This window comes from Hyla sarda, chromosome 3, assembly GCF_029499605.1.
Source record: "Hyla sarda isolate aHylSar1 chromosome 3, aHylSar1.hap1, whole genome shotgun sequence".
Taxonomy (NCBI): domain Eukaryota; kingdom Metazoa; phylum Chordata; class Amphibia; order Anura; family Hylidae; genus Hyla; species Hyla sarda.
The window spans coordinates 373,624,747-373,645,542 of NC_079191.1; the positions used below are offsets into that span (position 1 = coordinate 373,624,747).

General features: G+C 42.1%; 1 protein-coding gene across 2 annotated transcripts in view; it reads left to right on the plus strand.

Moving 5' to 3' along the window:
- Window positions 1-20,796, plus strand: part of PLCB1 (phospholipase C beta 1) — a 750,135-nt gene that overhangs the window by 551,888 nt on the left and 177,451 nt on the right. For both annotated transcript variants that reach the window (XM_056567840.1, XM_056567842.1), the window contains exon 14: window positions 60-237. In XM_056567840.1, the coding sequence (XP_056423815.1) occupies window positions 60-237 (178 nt within the window). The remainder of the gene's footprint in view (window positions 1-59; window positions 238-20,796) is intronic.

Consider the following 20,796-nt stretch of genomic DNA (forward strand, 5'->3'; position numbering starts at 1 on the left):
GTTTTTTTATTTTTTATTTTTTTATAATACTTAAAAGTGTTCTTTATTCATTATAATAGCTTGAACCAGGGGTCCCTCTTCCCAGCCCTATGGAACTGAAGTATAAAATTCTTGTGAAAAATAAAAAGAAATCTCACAAATCAGCCGATGGAAGCGGAAAGAAGAAACTCGCAGAGCAAGCGTCAAATGCCTGCAGCGACTCTTCTAGTGTGTTTGAACCTTCATCACCTGGTGCAGGTAAGCTGGAGAGGGGGTGGCTGCATATTTAACAAAGTTCTTCATACACTTCAGACTAAAAGGGGTACTCCGGTGGAAAACCTTTTATTTATTTTTTTTATTACACTGGTACCAGAAAGTTAAACAGATTTGTAAATTACTTCTATTTAAAAATCTCAATCCTTCCAGTACTTATCAGCTGCTGTATTCTCCAGAGAAAGTTCTTTTCTTTTCTAATTTCTTTTCAGTCAGACCACAGTGCTCTCTGCTGACACCTCTGTCCATGTCAGGAACTGTCCAGAGCAGGAGAGGTTTGCTATGGGCATTTGCTCCTACTCTGAACAGCTCCTGACATGGACAGAGGTGTCAGCAGAGAGCACTGTGGTCAGACAGAAAAGAACAACTCAACTTCCTGTGGAGCATACAGCAGTTGATAAGTACTGGAAGGATTAAGATTTTTAACCTCTTAAGGACCCAGGACGTATGGGTACGTCCTGGGTCCCGGTCCTGCGATATAACGCGGGGCACACGGTGACCCCGCATCATACCGCGGCGGGCCCAGCATCATAGTGAAGCCGGGACCCACCTGATCGCAGTGCCGTGCGCTATTAACTCTTTAGCCGCGAGCTCAAAGCTGGCTAAAAATGAAAGTAAAAGTGCCCGGCTAGCTCAGGGAACTGTTCGGGATCGCCGCGGTATAATCGCGGCATCCCGAACAGCTGTAGCACGGGAGGAGGTCTTCTTACCTTCTCCTGTGCTGTCCGATCGCCGGATGAATGCTTCAAGCCTGAGATCCAGACTTGAGCAATCAATCGCCGAAAACACTGATTGATCCATTCCTATGGAGATGAATCAATCAGTGTAAAAGATCAGTTAATGCAATGTTATAGCCCCTTATGGGAGATATAATATTGCATAAGAAAAGTGTCAAAAAATCATTAACCCTTTCAATTATCCCTTCCCCTAATAAAAGTTTGAATCACCCGGCATTTCCAAGAATAAAAAAAACACAATGTAAATAAAAATAAACATATGTGGTATCACCGCATGCGTAAATGTCCGAATTATAAAAATATACCGCTTTTTAAACCGCACGTTCAACGGCGTACACACAAAAAAATTCCAAAGTCCAAAATAGCGCATTTTTAATCACTTTTTATACCACAAAAAAGTGAATAAAAAGTGGTCAAAAAGTCTGATCAGAACAAAAATGGTACTACTAAAAACTTCAGATCACAGCGCAAAAAATTTGCCCTCATAGCGCCCTGAACACAGAAAAATAAAAAAAGTTATAGGGGTCAGAAGATGACAATTTTAAACGTATACATTTTCCTGCATGTATTCATGATTTTTTTCTGAAGTAATACAAAATCAAACCTATACAAGTAGGGTATCATTTTAACCGTATGGACCTACAGAATAAACAAAAGGTGTCATTTTTGCCACAAATTGTAGTGCGTAAAAACAGAAGCCCCCAAAACTTACAAAATAGTGTTTTTTCATCAATTTTGTCGCACATTAATGTTTTTTCCTGTTTCACCGTAGATTTTTGGGTAAAATGACTAATGTCATTACAGAGTAGAATTAGTGAAGCAAAAAAAATAAGCCATCGTATAGAATTTTAGGTGAAAATTTTAAAGAGTTAGGATTTTTTAAAGTTAAGGAGGAAAAATTGAAAATGAAAAAACGGAAAAAGCCTGGTTCCTTAAGGGGTTAAATTGAAATAATTTAGAAATCTGTTTAACTTTCTGGTACCAGTTGATTAAAAATGTTTGTTTTATTTTTTCCACCGGAGTACCCCTTTAAGGCTAGTAGTACTAAGAGTGCATGGAAAAGAAGGCTCTTAAAGGATATATACCTTTTGAAAGTTCTGTGATGGTTTACATTATGTGAAGCCGACTGACAGTAGAAAATGCAAAAATGCCCTTAAAAACTGTTTAATATCTGGAAGAAATATGGTGCTTAATCTCAATGATGATGTCTCAATACACAGAAGACATGATCCTGTTCCTCGGTGAGCACTTTGTATTTACTGTAAACTCTTGTGTACTCTCTTTGCAGTCTAGCTTTGCGTCTGGCTCTCCCCAGTCACTCCCCCTCCCCTCTCCATAGACTTGTATGGGCAGCACGTAAACTGATCCCTCAATAAGCTGCTAGCCTGTATTGATCTTTTTTCACAATAGGGGGGAGTTTCCTCACTATGGGGGAAATTTATCAAAACCTGCCCTGAGGAAAAGTTGCTGAGTTGTCCATAGCAACCAATCAGATAGCTACTTTCATTTTTCACAGGCCTTATCAAAAATGAAAGAAGCGATCTCATTGGTTGCTATGGGCAACTTAGCAACTTTTCCTCTGGACAGGCTTTGATAAATCTCCACCTATGGGATTTCCAAATTCCCAAGCGTTTTTTGTCGTCTGTATTTTGGCTAGTTCACACTAAGGAAATTCAGGTGAAATCCACAAGAAATATGATGTATATACTGCGTTAAATTTCTTTTTAATCTGTTTGGTCATTTTGTGCCACAGATTAAAATTCTTCCGGAAAAATAAACATTCTTCCAGCAGAATCTGCAAGTAAAATTCCATGAAATCAATGGGACTTTATATTTTTGCTTCCAATTTTGTGTCTGAAAAGCACAAATTCCGCTTTATTATTTTGTCACTGCATTCGGTGTGTCTCCAGCTGTTGCAAAACTACAACTACCAGCATGCCCGGACAGCCTTTGGCTGTCTGGGCATGCTGGGAGTTGTAGTTTTGCAACAGCTGGAGACACACTGGTTGGAAAACACTGGTATATGGACATAGAAAATTATAAAGCCATATAATCTCCAATTTATTTACATGCAAAAATTGGTTGGCATATTATGTGATTTTGGCAATACAGTGGTCCCTCAACATACGATGGTAATCCGTTCCAAATGAACCATCGTTTGTTGAAACCATCGTATGTTGAGGGATCCGTGCAATGTAAAGTATAGGAAGTTGTACTCACCTGTCCGCGCCGCTCCGGACCGTCACCGCTCGTCACCACTGCCCTGGATGTTGCCCTCCATCGCTGTCGCCGCGTCCCCGTGATATCCCCGCCGCTCCAGAACGTCTCTGCTGGCCGGGAACGTCGCTCGCACGTTGTCGTTATCATGTCACTATGCACGCCGCTCCTATTGCATGACGGGACGGCGTGCGCAGCAACGTGATGACGACGATGGAGAGCATCGGCAATGGAGGGGATCGTGAATAGGACGGTCCGGAGCACTGAGGACAGGTAGGAGACCAACACCAGACCACACGGGGCACCGTAAATGGCTATCCGGCGGCAGCTGAAGCAGTCTGCGCTGCTGAATAGCAATTTATGCGATGGCCCCGACATACAAAAGCATCGTATGTTGATGCTGCCTTCAACATGCGATGGCCTCTGAGAGTTGAAATGATCGTATGTCGGAGCCATCATAGGTCGGGGGGTCACTGTACATGATAGACATGAGATATATATAATCTTGAACACTACTTTTAAAATTATATTTTCCGTTCAATTTATAATCCCTATTCAAAGCAAAGATGCATGAAGGTGGTTTGTGTATTTGTTATTATAGGGGTTTTCCAGGAAATCTACTAGTTAACCATCTGCCTCTCTGTGCATTAAAACAACAAAAGTTGTCATACTTACCTCACCTGCTCCACTAGTACTCCAGCTGTTAGATCTTCCAGTCCCTGCTGAAATTGGCCAGAAATAGTTCTACTCCTCATGTACACACACAAGACAACTTATTTGAAAAAGTTGCCTGAAACTACAGAATAATAGTGTTAAGCTTCAGCAAATATTGCCGAAAATGTTCTTTTTGGATCAAATAAATTTGGACCAAAGCAGTAACTCAGCAATAACCCAAAAACTTGTGTATAACACTGCCTTGGACCCCTAAAGCCAAGTCACTTAGAAATGTACCAGAATATTTTAAAAGTAGTTTTAAGGCTAATTTAATGTCAAGAACATGGCAACATGTGGTAACCCATGGTAACTAACAGCTTGTGTAAAAACACCCTGCAGTAACAGATTTGTATGCCTTTTTTGGATGATTTTTCACCAACTAATAAATATATATATGCAGTAAAATCTCCCTTAGCTTATATGCGGGCCCTACCTTGTACACGGGGCCAACATCAGGGAGTACAGCCGATAATACCCCAGTAAGGTGCCCAAGCTCCCAGGCACCCCCCTGCAGAAGCCCCAGCACTGAAACAGAAGACTGATGTTTAAACAGTGGTCTCCTGCTTCTGTATGTCCGCCGGCCACATCATTCACCTCCCTCCTTCCCTGATCCCCCAGTGCCACATTATTTCCCTGGTGCCAAATCATCCCCCCTTTGCCAAATTATCCCCCCCCCCCTTACCCCCTGTGCCACATAATTTCCTCTTGATCCCCCCCCCATGCTATTTAATTCCCCTTTATTTATTAATTCCCCTTTATTACCCTCTGTACCACCCCCATTTATTACCCTCTGTGCCATTTCTTCCCCCTGAGGGTAATAAAAGGGGAATGAAATGGCTTAGGGGGATCAAGGGGAAATTATGTGGCACAGGGGGTAAGGGGGGGGGATAATTTGGCACAAGGAGCGGGTGAATAAGGTGGCACAAGGTACAAAGGGGGATGAAATTATACAGTTATAGTTTTATAATTAATTACACTCTGTATTGAGTACAGAACAGTATTTCATCATTTAGAAAGATTTAGCTGCTGATCCGCTGGTGAAGGCCCGCTCTATGCTGGCTTTACATGTGCCTGCTGGCAGCGGCAATCCTCCGTTACGAGCAGACACTCGTGCGCAGCGTACTCGCACATCGCGGACGCTCTCCCTGCTCTGAGCTAGGCAGAGAGCTAGCGAGTATACTGCGACTCGCACATCGCAGTGTGCCTGCTGGTAGCGGCGTATTGCCACAACGAGCAGGCACATGTAAAGCCAGCATAGAGCGGGGCCTTCACCAGCGGATCTGCAGCATAAAATCCGCTGAAAATCCGCGCGTGTGAACGTACCCCTAGGCCGAGCTCTCCCTTCAGAATTTCCAGGTGGACAAAATCCATATGGAGATTCCGAGTGCGGCCAGCGCAGACTGCATCAATTGATGCTAGGACCACACGGACCTTGCACAACAACTGGTCAACTATTCCGCTGCATCGGTTTTGATAAATCTTCCCCATTATCACAACTATTAGCCTATTCTGACCTATTAAAATGCCTATACAATAAATTCTATGTAACAAACTCATAACACCGACAGTGCACACTAATGCATGAAAAACCCTTATAGTAATATATTTATGATTCGCCATCTGCACTCTCCTGCATGTTATAAATAAATGATAATAATTTCACAATTTATTCCTCCTAGATTTCCAATTCTGTTTTGCCTAATGGCTTTTTTTTTTTTTTTTTTTTACTCTTTTCGCCTTTAAAAGCCTGGAAATATGACCAGATTAGAGTAGGCAGCTTGAGTACAGCCCGGCCCATACATAAGCGTCAAATAGCTATTAAGTGAGTCAACGATGGGCACCATGGTGGGTGTCACATAATGGTGGAGGGGACTGGTGAACCAGAAAATTATCTGGCTTTCCATGAGTGCGTTTAAATGTACCGAGTGCCTGTACAATAAAACGCATTATAATTCTGGGAAGAAAACCTTCGGAAAGCGTACATTCTCTATATGGAAAACACTTCAAGAAGAAGAAGAAGAGGCTCTGAGAAGAAACCAATTTTTTTTTCCTTCTATGATAGTGAGCAGGAATTCTTAGTACTTACAGGATAGTGTTAGGCCATGTCCACATTATGAAAGTTTTTCAAAATGTCCACTGGTGGACATTCCGCAAACAGAACATGTCGGCGCTAGGACCACTTGGAAATGTGCTGTCTCCATAGAGGGCAATGCATTTCCGAGTGGATTCCACAGAAAGAATTGACATGGCAATTCTTTCTACAGAAGTCGGACTTGGGATTTTTGCAAATGTTTCTGCTATGGAAATTTGGCCATTGTCACGGTGCAACAAAATTGCAGTGAAAACAATAGGACTCTTGAACAAGGTCTTTGCTAAGGTCCTTAGTGCAGCTTAGACCCATCCTAAGTATGTGCATGCACAAAGGCTTAGATTTATTATTCCCTTATTGACAGTTTAGTATAGTAAATTGTGACGCTATACATGTAGAATCCCGCCGTGGCGCCCTGTTGTTTGCTATATTGGATTGGCAACCTTCCTGGCCTAATATTAAAGGGGTATAGGTGGGGAAAATTATTATTATTTTTTTAATTAACTGGTGCCAGAAAAAGCTGTGTAGTTATTTCCAGTCTGACCACAGTGCTCTCTGCTGATACCTCTGTCCATGTAAGGAACTGTTCAGAGCAGGAGAGGTTTGCTATGGGGATTTGCTCCTGCTCTAGACAGTTCCTGATGTGGACAGAGGTGTCAGCAGAGAGCACTGTGGTCAGATTGGAAAGAACTACACACAACTTTCTCTGGAGCATACAGCAGCTGATAAGTATGGGAAGGATTAAGATTTTGAAATAGAAGTCATTTACAAATCTGTATAACTTTCTGGGACCATTTGATTTGAAAACATTTGCTTTCCGCCGGAGTACCCCTTTAATATTAGGCCAGTAAGGTTGCACATTTTTGCCCCCTAGCCAATAAGACTTTGCACAAGGGCTTCCCACTATAAGTGACCAAAGGCCAAAATGAATTAATCTGTAATAGAGCATTACAAGTAAAGAGCAATTACTGTACAGAATGCGAAGGATCGTTCATACTAAGCAGTTTACCATTTCAGAATTTACAAAATAAATCCATGAAAACAATATTTAAAAACAGAATTTTAGCTATGATAGATGCTGTACGGAATACTGAACACCAGACAGTCCCAGCCTCTGGTAGACGGGAGAGAAGCGTGCATGTGAAGTCATCCACGGTGTAATTAAAGGGGCAGGCAGCTCCCTTGTCGTCAGCCAGTGGGCACATGTGTGCATGCCAAGCTGTAGTTAAAGATTTTAGGAACTGTTTGTACTTGAAGACGCAGACAACTCCCTTCACATGTGAGAAAACAAACACTGGGACGGCGGCGCGCACAGAAGCTGATAATTCATTCAAGTGGAGGGAATCGTATTTACATATGGCAGCTGCACGCTGGAAGCACGCTCCCTCAAGGTGGTGGCAGCATACTGGGAGTTGTAGTTTTGCAACAGCTGGGGGGGGGGGGGGGAGTCGGGACACGGTTTGGAGAACTCTGATGTAGAGAATAAGTGCAATAGAAACAAAAAGAAAGCCCAGTAGCATACAGCATGGGAGGGGGCATATGACAGGGGGTAGTATGGAAGCAAGAATAGTGGGTGGGAGTGAAAGGGTTAAGCAAGAGTATTGAGGTCACAAAGGGGTTAAAAGGGGGTCAGGAGAAGCGGGTGTATCAGGTAGGACTGCAGTGGGAGATTTGCCCACCCTATTTGGCTTGAACTTTGTTTGCAGGTTGTGTTTGTGTTTTTGTTTCTTCCTGTCACAATGACAGGACCTAGAGGAGGACTTGGAGGCAATTAGGAGAAGGAATTGGAGACATCAGTATGGTGGACTGGGGGACGGTACCCAGCCGGTAAGGGTAAATCCCGGCGAGTAAAGTCCAAAAGGGAGGGTAGGCTCTGAATGGGTGCCCTTTGGTCAGGTGTGGGACGACCAAGGGCAAAGTAGGAGACCTGTAGAAGCCAGGCTGCCTTTAAGTCCCCTTCTAGATAGTTATTACATTGTAGTTGCTACATTTGCACTTTAAAATAAGATTTAACAGGTTAATTATAAGATGTTTTATATGGTATATTGTTGTTGTTATTGAATTACATTGGGTCGCTTTGGCCTTCTCAACACTAGTCATTTCAGTGTTTTTTTGGGGGGTTAAAAGGGGAAGGTAATGTGAATTGTGCCGCAGCGGATCTATACAATCCCCTAGTCATAAGAAAGTGACCTACTTAAAGGGGTACTCTGCCCCTAGACATCTTATCTCCTATCTAAATGATAGGGGATAAGATGTCAGATCGCGGGGGTACCGCTGCTGGGGACCCCCACATTCTCTCCTGCAGGACCCCCATTCATGAGCTGCATGGAGCCAAGATCACTCCGTGGCTGACGATGGGCAATACAGGGTCCAGAGTATCGTGACGTCACAGCTCCACCCCCTCGTGATTACATGCCGGCCCCCTCAATGAAAGCCTATGGAACGGGGCGTGATGGCCCCTGTATCACCCATCATCAGCCACTGAGCGATCTTTGCTCCGTGCAGCTCATGAACGGGGGTGCTGTAGGAGAGATTGCGGGGGTCCCCAGGGCGATCAGACATCTTATCCCCTATCCTTTAGATAGGGAATAATAATTTTTTGGGCTGAGTACCCCTTTAACTGGTTTCAGGTGGAATGAGGATAAGGGCCTAAATCCTAAAGGGAAGCTCCACTTTTACTTATCATTGGCTTTATAGTCAACATGTGTAAAATCAAATACCGTATATACTCGAGTATAAGCCGACCCGAGTATAAGCCGAGACCCCTAATTTCAACCCAAAATCCCAGGAAAAGTTATTGACTCGAGTATAAGCCTAGGGTGGGAAATACATCATCCCCCCCTGTCATCATCCAGACCCGTCATTAACATCCTCATCATCATCACCGCCTGTCATCATCCAGACCCTCATCATCATCACCTGTCATCATCCCCTTGTCATCATCCCACACCCCCCCTTCATCATCCCCTTGTCATCATCCCACACATCCCCCCTTCATCATCCCTTTGTCATCATCCCACACCCCCCCCCCTCATCATCCCCTTGTCATCATCCCCACCGCCCTTCATCATCCCCTTGTCATCATCCCCACCCCCCTTCATCATCCCACACCCCCCCCTTCATCATCCTCTTGTCATCATCCCCACCCCCCTTCATCATCCTCTTCTCATCATCCGCCCTCAGTGGTCTTCAACCTGCGGACCTCCAGAGGTTTCAAAACTACAACTCCCAGCAAGCCCGGGCAGCCATCGGCTGTCCGGGCTTGCTGGAAGTTGTAGTTTTGAAACCTCCGGAGGTCCGCAGGTTGAAGACCACTGCGGCCTTCGACATCATCCAGCCCCCTCTCACCCCCTTTAGTTCTGTACAGTACTCGCCTCCGCTCGGCGCTGGTCCGGTGCTGCAGGACTGTCCGGAGAGGAGGTGGTCCGGTGGGATAGTGGTTCCGGGCTGCTATCTTCACTGGGGGCGCCTCTTCTCCGCGCTGCAGGCCCGGAATAGAGGCGTTGCCTTGACAATGACGCAGAAATACGTTGGCAATGAACGTACCTTTGCGTCGTTGTCAAGGCAACGTGAATATTCTGGGGCCGGGCCCTAAGCGCTTAGAAGAGGCCTCCCCGGTGAAGATAGCAGCCCGGAACCACTATCCCACCGGACCACCTCCTCTCCGGACAGTCCTGCAGCACCGGACCAGCGCCAAGCGGAGGTGAGTACTGTACAGAACTAAAGGGGGGTGAGAGGGGGCTGGATGATGTCGAAGGCCGCAGTGGTCTTCAACCTGCGGACCTCCGGAGGTTTCAAAACTACAACTCCCAGCAAGCCCGGACAGCCGATGGCTGCCCGGGCTTGCTGGGAGTTGTAGTTTTGAAACCTCTGGAGGTCCGCAGGTTGAAGACCACTGGGGGTGGAGAGTTCACTCGAGTATAAGCCGAGGGGGGTGTTTTCAGCACGAAAAATTGTGCTGAAAAACTCGGCTTATACTCGAGTATATACGGTATATCTTCCTTTTTTTTTTTTTTATTACCTTTTTGTTGTTTTCATTATTATTTATTACTTATTAGGCAGAGTCAAAAAACAAAAAAGGTCCCAGGGCAATATTTTCAATCTTTAAGGGGTTGCCCCCATGTGGGGAAAAACCCTTATAGAAACTCCCTTACTAAAAATGTAATAAGTTTATTATGCTTCTTAAAGCTAATTAAAATTCCTCAAACAATGTTTAATAATCAGTGGCACTTATTACTGGCTGTAAATGGATGCCAGGCGTGTATGTATCCAAAGGAGGGTTATATTTCCAGTATTGGTTATACCCACAGTGTATCAGTGCGCATCATACTGCTGTCAATTACTGGCAACCCTGTCACTATTATAAGGCAGCCCGCTGTTTTAAAAGCATATACCAATAGCCTTCCCGACATTTCACTGATAAATCAGCTTTGTCAGCATTAGCCTCATAGCCCTGGATTTATCAGTGAAACGTCAGGGAGGCTATTGGTATAAGCTTTTAAAACAGTAGGCTGCCTTCTGGCCATCTAGAATGGCCATCTAGAATGATAGCGCACTGAGAGTACGGGTATGACCAATACTGGATATATAACCCTCCTTTGGATGCATACACGCCTGACATCCATTTATAGCCAATAAGTGCCACTGATATTTTAATAGTTTAATTAGCTGCAAGAATAATAATAATAACCTTATTACAGTTTTAGTAAGGCTGGGTTCACACCACGTTTTCTTAAATATGGTTCCCGTATACGGTTTGGAGGAGGGGGAACCGTATACGGGAACCGTATTTAAGAAAACGTGGTGTGAACCCAGCCTAAGGGGGGGTTTCTAGTAAGGGTTTTTTCCTGCAAGGAGGCAACCCCTTAAAGTTTATTAGGAGGAGTGCATCAAAGACTGACTAGGAAGTATCAGAAAACACCTAATTCTTTTGTATCTTCTTTGTAATCTAAAGTTAAGTTTGGAAATTAAAACCATGGTATTTTGTTAATGTTTCCAGAGTCATAAGAACCTGCTCCAGTGATAGTTGTTCTGTGAGCAGATCCTTTTTTGCTCTCTAAAGCTTGAGAATTCCTTGTACGTGCAGTAAGATTGGATAAGCATGTTGTGTAACGTCACAGTCGGACACAGGAAAGTATTGTTTCTCTTAATTATTTTAATAGATGGACAAAAAATTGTAGAGCCCTCTTTTATTTAAGATTGAAGTCATTTCAACAGCTGGCCGAGCTCGCCACCCTGTGGTAGAAATGTATACTAACATATAAAAATGGAATTCATAAAAAGTAAAAATACTAAAGCAGGCATTCAGAATGATCAATTTAGTTCTAATGTAAAAAAAGAACTCTATATATATATATATATATATATATATATATATATATATATATATATATATCTAAAATAAATAAATAAACATATTTGAAATCCCCCCGCATGGTAATGTCTGAACTATTAAAAATATAATGTACCGTATTTTTCGCCCTATAGGACGCACCGGCGTATAAGACGCACCCAATTTTAGGTGCAAAATCAAAAAAACCTGCGGACCACCAGATATTGCAAAACTACAACTTCCGGGCATGCTGGGAGTTGTAGTTTTGCAACATCTGGAGGTCCGCAGATTGAAAACCACTGCATAGGAGGTAATACTCACGTGTCCCCACCGCTCTGGACCCATCACCGCCGCCCTGGATGTCGCTCCATCGTTGTCACCAAGTCCCCGTCGCTCCGGAACGTCTCTGTTGCCGGCCGGGTATCCTCGCTCTCCGTCGCCGCCATCACATCGTTACGCACGCCGAGGCACGTACGTGACGACGTGATGATGAGGAAGGAGAGCGCCGGCCATACAGGGGATCCCTGAACAGAGAAGACACCGAGAAGGCAGGTAAGGTCCCCTCACGGTGTCCTGTAAGCACTAACCCGGCTATTCAGTCGGGCTGTTCGGGACCACCGCGGTGAAATTGCGGCGGTCCCGAACAGCCCAACTGAGCAGCCGGGTTAGTGTCACTTTCCCTTCAGACGCGGTGGTCAGCTTTGATCGCCACGTCTGAAGGGTTAATACAGGGCATCACCGCGATCGGTATTGTCCTGTATTAGCCGGGGGTCCCGGCCGTTGTTGGCCGCAGGGACCGCCGCGATAGGGGTGTATTCGCCATATAAGATGCACCGACTTTTCCCCCCCAGTTTTGGGGAAGAAAAAGTGCGTCTTATACGGCGAAAAATACGGAATCCCATTTGGTGAACGACGTCAAAGAAAAAAAATCTAAAATTGCTGATTTTTGGTCCAATCACATGCAAGAAAAAATTTAATAAAAAAGTGATAAGATAAAAAAAAAAAAAGAAGTCACACTTTCCTGTGCTAAGCCCCGTTCACCCTCTAGTCTTGCTTTAGGAGCAGAGGTCACGTGACCGCCACAGCCAATCAGCAGTCACCGTGATCATGTTCTGTAGTCCTGACTCCCGTCACTGAGCGATAATGCTCAGGATCCCAGCTAGTTTGTTGTTTTAATATGTTTTGAGGCCATTTACAATTTTACTAAAAACATGTATAACCCCATTAATCTAAACGGGGAAATATTTCTGTGCTGATTAATTTCTTAATCAAATTATTTTCTGATAGGCTGCATTCACACTACATTCTCTCCCTATGGCTGCCGGGTCCGGCTGGGATACGGGAGTGCCCGGTTTTGAAATTACCCGCCCAGCTTCTTATTAAGGCTGCATTCACACCACGTTTTTGCAATACAGTTCCCGTATACATTTTTAATGTAAAAAGCGTACGGAACTGTACTGAACACCATATGCATTGAGTTGGAAACCGTATGACAAACGATGCATCCGGTTGCATCCGTTTTGCATCCTGTACGGTTTTGTCAGTTTTTTTTCCCATATCCAAAACCATAGCCTACCACGGTTTTTGGTCTGGGTGAAAAACTGTATTAAACCGCATACGTTTTTTTTTAAACAAGGGACTCAATGGGAACCGTACAGAACCGTATGTGCGTACAGTTCCATCCGGTTTGCACCATACGGTTTTTGACTTTGCACAGTTTTTTTTTTTTCTTGGAATTTCAATCAAACAAGTGAAACTTTATTTTCTCTAGACTAAGTACAGGACTAAGACATATTTTTTTATGGTTTCAGAACAGGGACAGACAGGGAAATGCTTTTTTGTTTGGAAGCATTTATATGTTTATTTTTTTTTTTTACCTGTTGTCGGAGTATCTTTTAAGCCATTGGCTGTCCAGGCTTGCTTGGGGTTGTAGTTTTGTAACAGCTGGAGACACACTGTTTGGAAAACACAGCTGTAGGTCAGGGTCACACTGTTGTCGGATTGGAAAGAACTTTACACACTTATTTGTGGTATATCTCTAATATACAGCAGCATCTTAATCCTTACATGACTTATCAGCTGCTGTATGCTACAGAGGAAGTTCTTTTCTTTTAATCACTTTTTTGTCTGACCGCAGTGCTCTCTGCTGACTCCTCTGTCTGTCTCAGGAATGAAATGTAAAAAGAAAAAGACCTTCCTGTGGAGCATACAGCAGCTGATAAGTACTAGAAGGGTTAAGATTTTTAAATAGAAGTAATTTACAAATCTATTTAACTTTCTGGCACCAGTTGACCATTTTTTCCCACCGGAATTCCCCCTTTAACCCCTTAACCCCTTAAGGACTCAGCCCATTTTGGCCTTAAGGACTCAGACAATTTAATTTTTTACGTTTTCATTTTTTCCTCCTCACCTTCTAAAAATCATAACTCTTTTATATTTTCATCCACAGACTAGTATGAGGGCTTGTTTTTTGCGCGACCAGTTGTCCTTTGTAATGACATAACTCATTATATCATAAAATGTATGGCGCAACCAAAAAACACTATTTTTGTGGGGAAATTAAAACGAAAAACGCAATTTTGCTAATTTTGGAAGGTTTTGTTTTCACGCCGTACAATTTATGGTAAAAATGACGTGTGTTCTTTATTCTGAGGGTCAATACGATTAAAATGATACCCATTATTACATACTTTTATATTATTGTTGCGCTTAAAAAAAATCACAAACTTTTTAACCAAATTAGTACGTTTATAATCCCTTTATTTTGATGACCTCTAACTTTTTTATTTTTCGGTATAAGTGGCGGTATGGGGGCTCATTTTTTGCGCCATGATCTGTACTTTTTTTTGATACCACATTTGCATATAAAAAACTTTTAATACATTTTTTATAATTTTTTTTTTAATAAAATGTATTAAAAAAGTAGGAATTTTGGACTTTTTAAATTTTTTTTCGTTCACGCCGTTCACCGTACGGGATCATTAACATTTTATTTTAATAGTTCAGACATTTACGCACGCGGCGATACCAAATATGTCTATAAAAAATGTTTTTTACGCTTTTTGGGGGTAAAATAGGAAAAAACGGACGTTTTACTTTTTTTTGGGGGGGAGGGGATTTTTCACTTTTTTTTTTTACTTTTACATTTTTTTACATTTTTTTTTACACTTGAATAGTCCCCATAGGGGACTATTCATAGCAATACCATGATTGCTAATACTGATCTGTTCTATGTATAGGACATAGAACAGATCAGTGTTTTCGGTCATCTCCTGCTCTGGTCTGCTCGATCACAGACCAGAGCAGGAGACGCCGGGAGCCGCACGGAGGAAGGTGAGGGGACCTCCGTGCTGCGTTATGAATGATCGGATCCCCGCAGCAGCACTGCGGGCGATCCGATCGTTCATTTAAATCGCGAACTGCCGCAGATGCCGGGATCTGTATTGATCCCGGCATCTGAGGGGTTAATGGCGGACGCCTGCGAGATCGCGGGCTTCGGCCATTGCCGGCGGGTCCCTGGCTGCGATCAGTAGCCGGGATCAGCCGCGCATGACACGGGCATCGCTCCGATGCCCGCGGTTATGCTTAGGACGTAAATGTACGTCCTGGTGCGTTAAGTACCACCGCACCAGGACGTACATTTACATCCTGCGTCCTTAAGGGGTTAAAGGGGTGCTCAGGTTAAAAACTATTTTTTTTTAAATCAACCGGTGCCAGAAAGTTAAAAATCTTAACCCTTCTAGTACTTATCAGCTGCTGTATGCTCCACAGGAAGTTCTTTTCTTTTTACATTTCATTCCTGAGACAGACAGAGGTGTCATCAGAGAGCACTGTGGTCAGACAGAAAATAGATAAAAAAATAAAAGAACTTCCTCTGTAACATACAGCAGCTGATATGTCATGTAAGGATTAAGATTTTTTAATAGAAGTAATTTAACTTTCTGGAGCCCCTTTAAGGACCAAGCCCATTTTGACCTTAAAGGGGTACTCCGGTGAAAACCTTTTTTCTTTTAAATCAACTGGCTCCGGAAAATTAAACAGATTTGTAAATTATTTCTATTAAAAAATCTTAATCCTTCCTGTACTTATTAGCTGCTGAATACTACAGAGAAAATTATTTTCTTTTTGGAATGCTCTCTGATGACATCACGAGCACAGTTCTCTCTGCTGACGTTATTATAATAATAATAATGCTTTATTTATTGTTGTCCTTAGTGGGATTTGAACCCAAGTCCCCAGCATTGCAAGGCAGCAGTGCTAACCACTGAGCCACCATGCTGCCCTTAGCATAAATCTGCTATGCACAGTTGCTAAAATGGACAGAAATGTCAGCAGAGAGCACTGTGCTTGTGATGTCCTCAGTGTTCCAAAAAGAAAGGAATTTCCTCTGTAGCATTCAGCAGCTAATAAGTACTGGAAGGATTAAGATTTTTTAATAGAAGTAATCTACAAATATGGAAATGTAGATATGTGTAGCTCAACCACAGAAAAATGAGCGAGGTTAACTAAAAGCTCTCCCCCACAGAGAGATACAGAAAAGTGATAAAATAGAATATTAGTCCTCAGCTCAATATCAAAAAAAAAAAAAGAAGATTGATGGGGGATGTCTGGTATCAATAATAGAGAAAAAACACAATTAATGTATAAATGGTATTTAATAAAGATTAAATAATGCGTTCCCGCAGGGCCCTACGGTAGCGCACAATTAGTTAAAAAGTAATAAATATAAAATACAACAAGTTGTTACACTACAGAGCGAGTGTATCTATTATGGCTAACAGCCGTATAATGATACACTGGGTGATACACTGGGTGATGATATGTTATACAGTGTTACTCTGATCAGAATTATAGTAAATTCAGTGTGCACAAAAAAAAAAAAAAAATAAATAAAAATAAAAATAAAACGTTCCTCCTGGAAAGAAAATGGTTTGATAGAAAAAATGGATAATACAAGAAAAATAAGTCCTGTAAATGAAAAGTGACAGTCTTGTAAATGATGGAATTATGGCCTGTAGGATGGGTCCTATAATTGGCCTAATACAATGTCCTGCAAAAAATCGTATACTGTATATGATGATACCATATGAATTGTTTGAATAGTGGGTATTGCAATTGAATCGCTGTTGCCGGTTTCTCCACTCCACAGCCTACAAATAGAAATAAAGTCACTGGCACGATTGTGCCACTCACCGCACCGCTGGTGGACAGATGGACGATGGACGAGTAAGCTCTAGCCGGGAGCGGCGTGATGGTCGCAGGATTGTTTTTTTTTTGTTTTTTTTTGTGCACACTGAATTTACTATCATTCTGATCAGAGTAACACTGTATAACATATCATCACCCATTGTATCACCCAGTGTATCATTATACGGCTGTTAGCCATAATAGATACACTCGCTCTGTAGTGTAACAACTTGTTGTATTTTATATATATTACTTTTTAACTAATTGTGCGCTACCGTAGGGCCCTGCGGGAACGCATTATTTAATATTAATTAAATACCATTTATACATTAATTGTGTTTTTTCTCTATTATTGATACCAGACATCCCCCATTAATCTTCTTTTTTTTTTATATTGAGCTGAGGACTAATAATCTACAAATATGTTTAACTTTCTGCCACCAGTTGATTTAAAAGAAAAAAGGTTTTCACCGGAGTACCCCTTTAAGGTCAAAATGGTCTTGGTCCTTAAAGGGGCTCCAGAAAGTTAAATTACTTCTATTAAAAAATCAGGCCAATTTAATTTTAGCATTTTCGTTTTTTCCTCCTCGCCTTCTAAAATCCATAACTCTTTTATATTTCCATCCCCAGACCCATATGAGGGCTTGTTTTTGCATAACCAATTGTACTTTGTAATGACACCTCTCATTTTACCATAAAATGTACTGTGAACCCAAATTTTTTTTTTTTTTATTGAGGAAATTTAAACAAAAACCACAATTTTGCAAATTGTGGAGGGTTTCGTTTTCACTCTGTACAGTTTACAGTAAAAAATCACGTTTTCTTTATTCTGTGGGTCAATACGATTAAAATGATACCCATCTTTACATACTTTTCTATTATTGTACTGCTTTTAAAAAATATCAAACTTTTTGAACAAGATCAGTATGTTTTAAATCGCCCTATTTTGACCACCTATAACTTTTTCTGTATCTGCAGCTGTATGAGGGCTCATTTATTGCGCCGTGATCTGTACTGTATTTGTGTATATGAAACTTTTAAATCACTTTTTATAAAAAAAAATTGGGAATAAAATGTGACAAAAAAGCAGCAAGTTTGGACTTTTTTTTTATTTTTTACATTTATGCGGTTCACCATATGGGATCATTAACATAATATTTTGATACTTCGGACATTTTTGTACGTGGTGATACCAAATATGTTTATTAATATTTTTTTTTACACTTTTTGGTGGTAAAATGGTATAAAGGGACAATTAGACAATTAACATTTTTATTGGGGGAGGAGATTTTTTAAAATGTGTTACTTTTTTTTAAACATTTTTAACTTTTTTTATTTTTTTTTACACTTTTTATGTCCCCACAGGGGACTATCTATAGCAATCATTTGATTGCTCATACTGTTCCATGCTATGCATAGGGTATAGCACTGATCAGTGTTATCAGCGATCTTCTGCTCTGATCTGCTCGATCTCAGACGGTCGGAGGCAGGTGAGGGGACCTCCAGCTGCCAGTTTAGATGAACGGATCCCCGCATCAACGCCACTGGCGATACGATCATCCACTTAAACACGCGCATTGCCGCAGATGATTTGATCTGTATTGATCATGGCATCTGAGGGGTTAAAGGATGACATCAACGCGATCGCTGATGTCCGCCATTACTGGTGGGTTGCTGGCAGCTGATAGCAGCTGGGACCTGCAGTGCATGATGCTCGCACCGCTCTGATGCTCGCGGTCATGTACAGGATGTAAATGTACGTCCTGGGGCGCGATGTACCTCCGTACCAGAACATACATTTACGTCTGTAGTCGTTAAGAGGTTAATATAACCAGGTCTTACCACACTTTTCGCAGGGATCTCAGCAGCTCGGCCTGGTTAATAAATAACCATTTGTTTCCCGTCCCGTCAGTAAGATATATGTATTATGGTCTGAGAGGTGGAATTTCCATTCTTTTTCTCCAATGTTCTTTGTAAAACTTTGACTTCATATCCGGAATCACTTATTGTCCCCTCTCATTTTCCTTGATACATTATTTTACGGACAGGAGGTTTGATGTAATGAATGTTAGGAAGGAGAAAGCGAGCATTGTTCTGTCATTTTCTTTTTGGGGAATGAATCGCTCAGCAGTGGCCCCTCATATGATTTTACACTTCCTTTATTCTGCCGTTCGATTCAGCAAAAAATAAACATTTTACTTTGTCAGTTGCGCTCTTTGTCCAATCTCAGTAAACTCCTGTGTGCTGCTGCGGGCCATTTATATTATGTTATTTCCCAGCTGTATTCCTGTGTTCTGCTTCTACTTCAGTTCTTCGGCTTCGTGCTGTTCACAGTTATATATGTTTCATTACAATTTCAAATAACTTTAGGCAATGGTGTTATATCCATACTAAGTTATCATGTAGTATACTATCTACTTTGTGGTTCCTGTTATTCTTAAAGGGGTTATCCACCATAAGGTGACTTTAGTACTTTCCTGCCAGACAGTAATAGCCATGCTTAGGAAGGATACGTGCTTGTCTTGGGACTAAATGGCTGTGTTGTGAGTCTAACATAACGCTGCCGCTTTTTTTTTTTGTGTGTGTGTGTGAAATAGCTGTTTCCTGTTGGAGTTTCCTCCCTCCAACTACAAGTCCCAGGATCCCTTGTTTATAAGTGTGAAGTCACTTTTCTCCCTTTCACACATCAGCCCCCCTACCCATTGAAGCACACCTGAGCTTCCTTCCATGCTGTGCTGTGCTGTAAACTACAATTCCTTGCAGCCCTGTGGAGAATGATCTCCCTGTGCCCATTGTTCACTCCACCCATTGAAGCAGACAGGCTCCCTTTCAACACCTGATTAGTCATGTGATGTCTCAGGCCGCAGTGCAACCTAGGAAAAACTGAGACACTCATTTTGTATGCGGCTAAAATGAACATCGGGGCAGAAAGTACATAAGTATTGTGAGACCACCAATCAACAAAGGTACATACACTATATTATGAACTACACTAACTTTAGAGCCCCTGTAGCAAATAAAACTTTTGGTCACTATAAAGAGTATAGCCTTGTTTAGACTTGTTGCTTGACTCTCTAAAAGACGATGATTGTGCGGCTCCCTAGGACAACTCCAAAATTGTACTCACTAGACCAGGGTCTTCTCAGGGGTATATCTTCTGTAAATGTTAGCACAGGATCCCTCGCCAACTCTGGCTATGCTGAGACACATTCCTGCTGGCACATACAGGTGCTTAAATGGACCATGACTTCAAGGCAAGTGACATCCGTTTCTCTCTGTTTGCAATCAGGCCTATGAAACTTCTCCTGAATGCTCTCTCTGGATCTCTACTCGACAACCCTGCAGGACAGGCACCCAAGGCTTTTATAGACCCTGACTCACATATACCTGACATGGGCTTTGGCTCATAAAGGGAACCTAACATTTTTATCTATATTCTATATGGAGAAACACTTCTATACATTTTTGCCAGTAGGTGGCACTGTGATGTAACTCGTGTACGATCTTGTGTGAACTCTGCGGAAAGTATCTGAAACATTTGTGCAGTAACCTTTGAGTTGTCTTGCAGCTACAGCTGGACTGAGGACAAATACACAAATATAGATAAAATAGTGGGAATATTGTTAAACACATTTAAAGGCATCAGTGTTTATCGGCTACCCAACATTTACCCATTTTGGGACATTACATATATATAGGGGAAGATTTACCAAACCTGTCCAGAGGAAAAATTGCTATGTTGCCCATAGCAACCAATCAGATTGCTTCTTTCATTTTTCAGAGGCCTTTTCAAAAATGAAAGAAGCAATCTGACAGGTTTTGATAAATCGCCTGCATAGTGTAGAGCCCTGTGTATGTGTGTGCATACATTACAGATTACATTGCACACGTGTGTAGCATACAGTGCAGAGCCATGTATATGTGTGCAGCATACATTACAGATTACATTGCACACGTGTGTAGCATACAGTATAGAGCCATGTATATGTGTGCAGCATACATTACAGATTACATTGCACATGTGTGTAGCATACAGTGCAGAGCCATGTATATGTGTGCAGCATACAGTGCAGAGCCATGTATATGTGTGTAGCATACATTATAGAGCCATGTATATGTGTGCAGCATACAGTGCAGAGCCATGTATATGTGTGCAGCATACAGTGCAGAGCCATGTATATGTGTGCAGCATACAGTGTAGAGCCATGTATATGTGTGCAGCATACAGTGTAGAGCCATGTATATGTGTGCAGCATACAGTGCAGAGC